Below are 11808 nucleotides of genomic sequence, written 5' to 3'. Positions count from 1 at the left end.
CGAAAATCACTTAAATTAAAAATTCAATTTGGAATCCTTCCTGTAAAAAAATTTAATGTGCAAGTAATTTAAAACAGAATTATGACTTATTTGGATTTGTTAGAGTGCATTCATCAATATTCGATATGATTCAATATAAATAAGATTAAGTGTTCAATTACTTAAAGTACTCACAAACAATCTCGAACCTATATACTTCCATATCGATTCTCAAGAAGCAATTGTGAAGATTGCCACATATTAGATATAAATCAGATATCACGCGACGCTCAGTGACTAATCATATTTTTGTTAAGGGTAGGAGGTCGACAATTTAGAAGCTATTTGTGATTATATACTACAATTGATTAATGTTATTTAATTTATGCATTTCTAACGTGGAACAAACTCAGGGACATTTGGTTCTTGGTGTAATAGTTATTTCGATAAACAAATAGCTTAAAAACCTTTCCTTATAAACGACGACTACATACTAGGCACATTAATCTATAAAAATAGTTAATAATTAAAACGGTTTCAATATTATAGTTTAATTTATTCATACAGGTAACACCATGTCTATTTAAGCGCCAATAAAATAAGTATATTCCAATAGTTTTCAGTTTCAATGGCGTAAAACAGACAAGAAAAACTGGCAATAAAATGTAATTCTACTCTTTTTAATCGTTATGTTTGTGTAACAGCCCCCATAACACCATGCTCCACATGATAAGTGCATAAGTATAGAAATAAAAATATAAAATCTTCTAGAAGTTAAGTGTCTAGTGTTACTAGAAATATTTTCATCTTCACTATTAACCTTCACCATCACTAATTAAAAAGCTAAAACTATATAAGGAAATGTCACGGTTTCAAACTTTAGAAAAAATGAACGACAATGCCCATAATACAGTCGGTATTTCTTGTATTAGTGATGTACGGCCAATTTATATAAACTAACCAGTGCTGTACTGCCTATTTATATAAACGAATTAGTGCTGTACTGCCTATTTAAATAAACACATTAGTGCTGTACTGCCTATTCACACATTTTACTACCTTACTTTATTCACACATTCAAGCGAACATCTCCACGTTCATTATCGTTACACCACCGCCTTAACATTATCTATAATTTTTTACCGCGACTCAACACCATACATCATGATAATGCGAAGTTCGATTTATAGCGAATCGTCTAATGGAGAACGATTGTTGCAATTCTATTGATGGCAGATCAATTGTGTGCTTTTTATTTCAATTTGATTAAACCTTTGTATTGGATGCGAACTGTTTAGTATTTTTTAACTAGATTAATGTTTGTTTCTAGTATTTGATAAGGCCAAATGCGATGAGAATTTTATATATGTTTAAGAATTTACAAACTATTATGTTGAAGTTACCCTTGCGTTGTTATTTTTTTATTAAAATGTCGGATTAATAGTGTAAAAGTAAAATTATTGCAATAATATACGTATAGTCAAAGAAATTGGTACAGCCAAATATTACATATAGTTTCTTTTTTTAACCTAACTGGTTTTTTATATGTTATATCTTAAGTCTTATGTTGTCTGTTATGCTAAATATATACGTTTCTATGTATATGTAACGGCAGTCCAGTGCATGGTACTGTGGAGAAAGGCTGGTAAACAGTTCCTCCAATCTAAAGGGAGGAATAATCATTGCCTGACCGGCCAAAACAAAATAAATAATTTGATAGTAAAATAATTTATGTTGAACTTGGTCAAGTGTTGTTTATATTATGCATTAAAAATAAGGTAATAATAAATAATAAAGGTAAAAATATTGCAATAGGTATATAATTTTTCATATAACGATAGAATTCTTTTGATTCGCATACTGAACGGAGGCCCTTTGAAAACATTAATTAAATTATCATGATATACTTAAGTATAAAAAATGTTACTCTTTTTTGCTTTAGCCAATCGATTTTTCACGAAATTACATAGTTTTTATTTTAATCATTTTGTGTAACAAATATTTATATTTTCTAATCATTTGAAACACGGTATACACAACTAGCATACCTTAAATTAAAATTATCTCACTAAGTGAGAGAAATAAAGTATCATTGTAACGAAAGTACCAGAGGAGCTTCAACTTTTTAGATCTGGGATATTTTATAATAGTCTTTCTAAAAGGTAAGTAGGTAAACTGTCAGAACAACACACGCAGTGGAATTTTTGGTTCTAAGGTATGGACCTCACAATGTTTTCTTTCACCGTAAAAGCGGTTTTAAATGCCCAGTTAGACAAAAAGTACGTTAGCCTACAGCCGGTGATCAAACCTACGACCTGATGCTCTAAATGAATAAATATATATATGAACTTTTATATGTAAAGTATTCCAAAAGTATGGTTACAATCTCGAACTGAATTAAGATCTCCTATTAGCATATGAATTAAATACAATGAAATATGGTTCAAATTAATATGGATGTATGCCGCCGCTTCAGACATTAAACGGTATCTTCCAATTCACCCTCAAAGTAATTGGTGGTTATAATACATTTAAAAAATTTTCACCTATTTAACCCAATAACTTTATATTTTTATTTAAGGTGTATATTAAACATAAAAGCTACGTACTAATCACGAGCATAAAGTTTTTTTATGGAATACAAAATTACCCACTTTACGTTGTCGGCCTTTAAAGAAATGCTATCCTGATAATCCTAAATCGTATCGGTTTAGAGATGTATTTTTTATTTATTTACATTTATAGAAACAAATTACATAACACATAAGAATTGTAATACATAACTCTACGAATTTCGATTATGATATGAAAAAAGTGCGTAACATGCCCCAAGACATGTTCAATATCATGTCTATTCATTAACCACATAAACTGTTTATTTATAAATAAACTTAAAAGTTAAATTAGCTAAATTTACGTAGTAAATGGTCAAAGTACAAAGTGACAAGTAGAAAACACTGCAAAGTAGTCGTAAGTCGAAAATAATAAGCAGCCTCTCGTAGCAATATTCACTGAATTAATTATTTTATGTTTTACTTTGAATACACATAAAGTGTTTATAATTGTGGAACCTTTAGGTTTGAGATTAAGAGAGAAATTAGATTTTTAAATGTAATATTTATTAACACTTCGTTACATACAGAAATTCAGTACAATTAAAATAATTTTAAAAAAGTATGGCAACTAGCAGTTTAACGCTTTCGAGCGATCTCATCCAGGTAACTACTAAAATCAAAGATAAGCTGAGCGCAAGAAGTACAAAACTACGTGAGCACTGTTAATGAACAAGCAAACTGTTTCACTAGAACCTAAAGCTTAATAAAGCTTTTTATAATGTAGACGAATATTTATATGATCCTAATCCTTGAGATTGATTTGCTCCAGTTCAAACAATTTGTGTGACTCAAAACTTATTAAAAAGATTGGCGGAATGTTTCTTGCCAGTTCTTCTTACCCGCTCTACGCCCTTGACTTACGAACTGGTAGAAAAAGACAATCTTAAAGATAAACATCGTGTAATGTGTGTAAGAAGACATTTATTATCAGCATTTTCATTTATTATCAGCACCGGTTAGTGTAAAAGCATATGGCGAGGCTGAAAGATAAGGCGCGTTAGTTCGATTTACGGTAAAAACCTGCATAATTCGCCAATGTTTCGGGTTTTATCTAACTGTAACACCAATTATAAGAATGATGATCAACGAGGATGACAGGAAATATTTGAAGAGGCAGGAAAACTTCGGCTTTGATGAGCAGTAACAGTAGTTTGTTTTTTAAATATTAATTGTAGTTTTTTTAATGTAAAATTTCATTTATTTTGTCCATTTGTATGTTATTTACTTACTTATATTTTCTGTTACATATATATTGTTATCTATGTAATCTGTGTTGTGTATATTGTTTTATAATATGTATGTTACCTGTTAAATTACTAATAAATAAATAATAATGACTTAGTATTATACGACCTAGCAAAAGTCCGCTACTAATAAATATTTTGCAATAGATTAAAGAATATCTCGCTTTAATATGTTCATAATAGGAGTAATAAATTAGTAATATCAAGATGCGGTGACCGAGACCAATGTTTTCCGTCTGCTTGCCGCGGTGTCTTCTGCCCCATGTCCACTGAGGAAACATTATTCTATTGTGTATTTCATTGTATTTCGCAATATATTCAGTAATTACATCTGTTTAGACATCTGTAGGTTTTATATTAACTAAGAAAACGCAATGTAAATGAATGTGCCGAGTTTCAGTCTAATAAAATATTTGTTTAGCTACAAAAATACATACAATATCATTATAAAATTAAAATAAATCAATGGCGCTACAAACTTTTAGGTCTCGGCCTCATTCCTATATCTGTTTTATGATCATTTGTTAATCTAATAGGCAAGTGGGTGATTAGCCTTCTGTGCCTGACGCACGCTGTTGACTTTTTGGGTCTAAGGCAAGCCGGTTTTCTCACGATGTTTTCCTTCACCGTTCGAGCAAATGTTAAGTGTTAAGCGCACACATAGATAAATTCCTCAGGGAAGACCTGAGTCGCACGCTGAAGCCACTAGGACAACACTGCGCTACAATATCTTTAAACCTACTACCTACTATGTCTTATACAAAATAATATAAGATGTGTATCGCGTAGAACGGGCAATATAACAAAATTATCAAACAGTCATGAACCTCACATATATGTACTATTACTATGTGGAACCAGCTGATCTCTGAACTACTTCCGAACCAATTGGATTTAGGGTCCTTAATGAAAAGAGCCTATCGCGAACATATAATTATTTCATGATTCTCACTCACATCTGAAAGTCGTGGTCAGCAAAGTAACTACGAGCAGTTTGTGGCCACCAGTTCCTGTTCTCTTATAGCGGTGTACAGTTTTGAAGACGAAGTTTCTTTTACATAATCCGTCCAACTGGTTGGTGAGTGGCCGCACTATCTTTTGCCTTCTGTGTTACCAACCATGATCAGTTTCACCAAGTTCTCAATGCCGGTGCATAACTATCATCTGGTTTTATCGATATGAATTAAAATATAACCGTTATTGTTGATAAGCCAAATGTCTTACCAAAACGCACACGAGTGAAGCCAACAACCAGAAAAACCAATACTTTATTTTATTAATTTTAAAAATTTTATTATGACCCGTTCCACTTCCGTAGTGCCCCTAAATCGTAAAATCGATAGCCAATAATTGAAATCCCAAAGACACTAAACGCCGACACAGTTAATTCAATCACAGATCGCTATCCACGCCTGGTTATCTCACCCTAACCTATTTACATACAAATACATACAAATCTCAACCAAATCGGTTCGGGGTCACGTGACTGCCGCGCCGAATCGCACCGTTCACGCTTAATAAAGCCACAATCTTCTCACAATACAAAACAACCTTATAGAAAAAAGAGGGTAGCAGATTCCAAATTTGAATTTGATTATCGAAGTGTGCGGGCTATTTATCATTTGTAATGACGCAGCGAAGGAGGAAGGACGTAATATTGTAAATGCGTTCGCGATATGAAATGCATTCGAGATTTTTATTGTTAAGTGATTAGCGGGTTTTGATTTTTGGGGCGGCTATGTTGCGAGATCAGTCGATATTTCATAGGGCAGGGAGATTGAAACACAAGAAGACTTTGACCTCTCCTCCTTTTGACTCCTTCTAGAAATGAGAGTACCAACGCACTTGCTAGCCTTCTGGCAATGTGTATCATGTAGCATCACGTATATGTTTGTCTCCTGTTATATAAAACACATATAAATACCAAAATAACCTTCCCGTTATTCAAATTCAAAAGGCAAATAACGTTCAATCTTATTACACGAGGAAATCGATAAATTAGATACTATTACGAACGAATTCATTGGCTAGTTACCGTCTTGCGCCTCAAGACAACACTGCTATGAGATTATGTTCAAAAACAACATTTTCCAACTTAAACTATAATAATTAATACACAAATCATTACAAATATATTAATACAAAATGTTTTGCATTTTACATCAAGGACGAATCATCGGCATGAGTCTTGTGTCTTCAGTATACTTTACAAGTACTTATGATATATACGTAAAATAAGTATTTTTAGGTCTGGGCCTCAAATTCTGTATCTGTTTTATGATCATTTGTTAATTGAATAGGCAAGTAGGTGATCAGCCTTCTGTGCCTGACGCACGCTGTTGACTTTTTTGTGTCTAAGGCAAGCCGGTTTCCTGACGATATTTTCCTTCACGGTTCGAGCTAATGTTAAATGCGCACATGGAAAGAAAATCCATTGGTGCATAGCAGATCGATCGAACCTCAGGGATAAGAGTCGCATGCTGAAGCCCCTAGGCCAACACTGCTCTGATATATACACTAATATATGCTATAAATAATAATTTGGCGTTGCGTTGAGATGTGGGGTCACTCTGCATTTTTTTCTTTCCTTCTTTACCATGGAGAGTGTTCAGAGGAGATGTGCGTATTGAAACCTACAGCTTAGTTTCATCATCGTACATAAAGGCAGAATACAAAATATCATCGTATCACTTCCTTGTCGTTCCACAACTGAGCGTTTTTCAGGCAGTTTTTGCTGCGGACCACCACTTATTTGCCACCTCAACCATCTGCCCACTGTAGTATTACCAAACTAAAAGAGCGTACCATTCCTTAAAAGGCCGGTAATGCAGTCTCGAGCTTTCTGGCTTTTCGAGTGTCCATGGGCAGCGGTATAACTAAACATCAGGTTGCCGTTTGCCCCCTGTTCTATAAATAAATAAAAAAAGCCGATAAATCTTCTGGTCTATAACAATTTACATCTATAAGTTTTATCACGGCCACAAAAGATTTTAACTGCGGTAGGCATTTAGAAGCCTACATTGTTTACATAAATTTAGACATTCGTTATCAGTGAACAGTGAACAATATTCAAATATATCTGGCTGTATTACGGAACACATTCGTCAAGAACTTGCAAACATGCTTTAGATATAGGGTGTTGAATTAATGATTATACCCAACATATCGTGTCTTCATACATCAAAATAAATTTAGGTTTAACTTCGAAGTGAACACAAACTCTGCGCTAATAAAATAGTAACTATACATTTTAGACAGACTATAATCGATAGCATTAAATTCTTTTAACGCTGGTTTTCTTAGTAGTAATGTAAATTGTATCCAGAAACCCTGAAACAGAGTATGGGACACCATTACCTGTGTATCATTAAACTTTCAACAGGTAGATAATTCCTATTTACTTATACCAATCCAAAGAAATGTTTTGCTGGGAATCGAAGTCTGCATCACGTTAATCGGTAGTTCGTATCGTAACTGAAATATTAAGGTTTAAGTTTAGTTAAACACCCTATCGCGTCGCGCGGGGTTGCGTTGTCCCCAATATGAATATTTTCTATTGAATTATTCACGGCTGGATGCGCGTGCAGAAATATTGTTCGTCTAGCACTTATCAGAGCTGAACTTTACCCATTCTCGCTTCCACGCTTGTGACCTATCTTTAGTGAAGCTTCTGGTATCTTTATGTTATTAATATAAACAAAGTAAAAAGTTTTCTTAATGTATGTCGGAGCAGTTATAGCGATATCTTAGTTATTATTATTACTGACTATCAAATATCGAATTAACCACACGCGTTAACGGTTCTTTAACTGATTTTGACATTCAATTATGAGCTCTGTGACAATAATCGCAATGGCAGCTGAGTAACGCCATTGTTCCTACACCGATAGACACTCACGTTGCCAGAAGGTTCGCAAGTGCGTTGCCAACCTTTTTGTTTTAAGAATTGGTGCGCACAACTAATAATCAATAAAAGTCTAGTTAAATTTTCTATAACAATTTATTCAAAACAGAAATACATACATTATCTTGTTGTTCGGTATTTCTTAATTTTCTCAAGGTTTAGGAAATGAGAGTTTACTTTTCGTATTTGTAAAAAAAGATCCTCCTTTTGAGCCAAAGTTCGGACAACCCTCCCACAGTTAAAATAACATTCTCAATAGAAAAAAGACTAGTCTATAGAAAACTTAACAGTAGCGTAAGCTAATAAGCTAGTGTCAACATTAAGGAATTAAGTCCAGGTCACGATTTATTGTCTTCATTCCTCATTAGAACCCACTATTCCCATCCTGATTCACCACGTTCTCCAATCCACTGATCCATACAGACATAAATGATTCCGCGCATGTGAACAGATTTGTTCGCAAGACGATTTGACACAGAACTTATGTACGCTCGTGTGAGTGATGGAGGGTAAAAAATTGATTGTTCTAATTCGATTAACTTCTCATTCATACTTTTATTTCAAAAATAAAAATGGCTTTTGTAAAAATCATTTAGTATCATAAAGATTAAAAAGATTCTAGGCGATAATTAGTAGTACAACAACAAAAGTAGATACTCAAAGTATTTTATATTGTTATATATATTATTTTATTTATTTGACGTGAATTCATAGCCAAATAAGCAACTGAATACTAAGGGATCTCAGAGACAAACATGCCTTTAGTAAACGTGTGACACTGAAAACAATACATGCAAATATATGTGTTTATAGTTTTTTAATATATTTGGGACTGAATAGTATTTAAAAACACTGAATATTTTTTTCAGCATAACGTCATAACAATTGTAATATTAACCACAAGTGGGAAGAAAAGTTTCATATTAGGGTATGTTGATAGCTTTATCACTCACCCTAGTTAAAGATTAGCAACGCTACGCCTCGTTAGTGTCTCTATAGATTCCTATTAGCAGATGATTACCATGACAAGTTACTATGGGAAAATTCGGATGACGCGAAAAATAGTGTACCTACTGTGCTAATGAAATAAACTCTTATAATCTTAATAGTTAGGTGGTATTTTATTAAAGAATCGTTTGTTTTTAATTATTTATTATAAAATACCAACTAACCATAACCAGCCTATGGGAAAACAATAAAAGGCTACAGCGGCCCATGGCATTTAAGGGAAAAACATTATTTCCCCTGGGATCCCCACTTCCCTAATTCGTAAAAGGATACCTAGTCATGTGAACTGTGAAAGAGTTCCAGCTATCGTGGATGAAACCTGGAATTATTTTGGCTGGGTGATGAAACAAGACTAGACCAGAGTCTTCTCAACTTCTATGTTTCTTTAAAGGTAGATAACTACTTATAATATATTGTACTGATTTTATTGATTTATGTTAATTACTTATTTAATTCGCTACATTCCTAATGTTTGCCTAGAGTTCTGATATTTAATTTCAACAGTCTCTTTAAGCGTAGAAAAGATTTTTGAAAAAGAACTAATAATATTTATTTTAAGTCTTTTATAGTTTTAAGTGAATAATATTTTTATTCAATATAAATTTCTGTTACATTTATTGTTTTAGAATATCATTATATGTTGCAATGTTATTTTATTAAAAAATCTTATATAAAAAAGTGTTTTAAAAGTTATTTGTCCTAATTTTCTGTAAAGCATTTAGATAAGTTCGAATGAAGTAAAATAACACCACTAAAATAATGTGATATAATTTATTAAGTCATAATTTCTAGACCTATTATATACAAAATAAATACTTAACACTAATATTGCACAATGGAGTGATTTATAACAATAACAACACTAACAGGCGGGGAAAGAAATTTTTCAATTCTAGCGTGTATGAGACCATGAAATTTTAGTTAAAATCTACTTTTGCACGTTGGAGAAACAGTGTTTACTCTTCTTATTATAAGACTGAGACGGCAATACATCCTCCATATCGCCCTCCTTGTCTTGATGTGCTGTCATATGTCTCGTCAAATGGTGTCGTTCACGAAAACTTTCATTACAAACAGGACACTTCAGCTTTTCTTCCCGCTTCCTCCTATTGGGGTCCACAGCTGACTCGCTCTTGTGATGTGTTCGCATATGATACACAAGATCTGACGTCATTCGAAAACTTATATTGCATTTAGCACACACATTTTGTGCGGGCAAAGAGAAAGCTGCCAGAGTTGAAGGTAATAAAGTACTTAATATTGCAGCTGCAGGATTGGCTATGAGTGGATTGACAGGCTCACGCTGCGGCGTTTGAAACTTCATAAAATCTGCATTTGACTGTTGAAAATTCTGAACTCCAAAAGGATATGATGAACCGCCAGGGAGGTAGGGAAGCTCTGGTCTAAATGGCAGGAAATTCATTTTATTTGGTGAAACCTTTGTGTTAGACTTTGTTTGATAGTCAATGGTCTTTATTGGAACTGTGGAGCGCTGTATATGAACCGATTCAGAATAAGTAGGTGACGTTAGTTGTGTGTTGTGGGCCTTGAAGAAGTTTTGCCCATTTAATAAATGAGCAGGTGTTAGCAGATTGTTAAACCCCGATTTGTTGAAACTATTTACTGGAGGTGATGTCGCAAGTGGTGGGCTTACAGAATTCTGGTAAAGCAGATTGTCGGGGCTAACAGATGGATTCGGAATAGGTGATCGAAGTCCGAAATTTGACACTTTGGTGAATGCACTTTTTGGAGAAACTTCTGGTTGCTTAGCGAAAAATCTATTTTCATATCTAGCTCTAGTCTGCACGCTTATAAGTGTGGGATCGTCAAATATTTTATTTTTGTATTCAGGCAAAAATTTTGGCGGTCTTGTTGCGCTATCATTTGAGTTTGGGCGACTTCGCGACTTTTCAGAAGACTCAGAATCGCTACCGTAGGTGGTCTTACTTGGAAATTCGTCGATGCCAACGTCGATGTTTCCATCGGAGCCAAATCCAGGCGACATATTGTTATCTATGCGTGCTCTGTCATCATCGTCCTTCGAGTCCAAAGTGTTGTCGTTGGAGTAATCGCTATGTTTGTACATCTCTGACAGTCGCTGCGAAGACTGTTCCCATTCCTCAGTCTTAAATATCTGCTTTGACACTCTTAATTGCTTTTCAGGTGGTAGTTGTCGCGGTTTTTCGTCGGGCATCATGAGAAAGGCCACATCAAAAGACCGTTTGGAGGTCTTGCCTGGAGTTATCACTGTAGACTGCATATCGGTCTTAACTTGTGATGTTCGCGCACTTTCAATATTTAGATTAGACTCTTTAGAATTCGGAGATTGCTCTTTATAGCTTTGATAATTGTTTTGAATGTCCATTGTCATTGTTTCTTCATTTAATATATCACACTTTGAACGAAAACTTTTTCACTTATATCGATGTATTTAGCGAAAGAAGCGTGCGTCTCGCTCGATAGATATTTACGAAATGCGAGCGTATATCGAGGGTGAAAAATACGCGAACGGGGCGCGAACAACCCTTAACTTACTGCTTCAAAGTTTGAAGGCGGAGCTTAACGACCAATGGGAACACGGCAAAGGCGTGTTCGAAAGTGTTGGTCCAATAGAAGGCTGTGAACCATAGTGAGCGTGAGCTCTAGCAGAGGTTTAAGATAAAATTGCTCCGAATTGAGCGGATTGAACTGTGGTAGGGTCAGCTTGACAAAGACAGTATGATGTCGAGAGTTGAAAGCCGATTTCGCATCTGTATCTTCTTTAGTATCTATAAGAATATTTCTGCGGGTAAATTTGTAAATGGAGATACAAATTTTTGTAAAAGATTTTAATGACTTTTAAAAGTAATATTGAGGAAGTTCCGAGTTGCAATTGCTTTATTTTTATTATTCGTCTATAACATTCTTGTTTTTGTTTGTAAGAGAGGGATTAATCTAAAAACTTTGTCCACAATATGACAATAAAACTAAAATATAAGACAGTAAAAGTTACTTTGATCATTATCCTCTGTTTATCTCACAAAACACGGTGCTAGAAAAAACTCTGACTATTATGATT

General features: G+C 34.0%; 1 protein-coding gene across 1 annotated transcript; it reads right to left on the bottom strand.

The window, feature by feature from the left end:
- Nucleotides 1–9678: 9678 nt before the first annotated feature.
- LOC123714440 lies at nt 9679–11121 on the bottom strand. The gene has a single exon (XM_045668681.1). It carries the CDS (start codon nt 11119–11121, stop codon nt 9679–9681), a length of 1443 nt encoding a protein of 480 aa, XP_045524637.1.
- Nucleotides 11122–11808: the final 687 nt, after the last annotated feature.

Source organism: Pieris brassicae, chromosome 9, assembly GCF_905147105.1.
Source record: "Pieris brassicae chromosome 9, ilPieBrab1.1, whole genome shotgun sequence".
Lineage (NCBI taxonomy): Eukaryota > Metazoa > Arthropoda > Insecta > Lepidoptera > Pieridae > Pieris > Pieris brassicae.
Note: the sequence above shows the minus strand (reverse complement) of the source record. Positions and strands in the feature narration are given on the sequence as shown.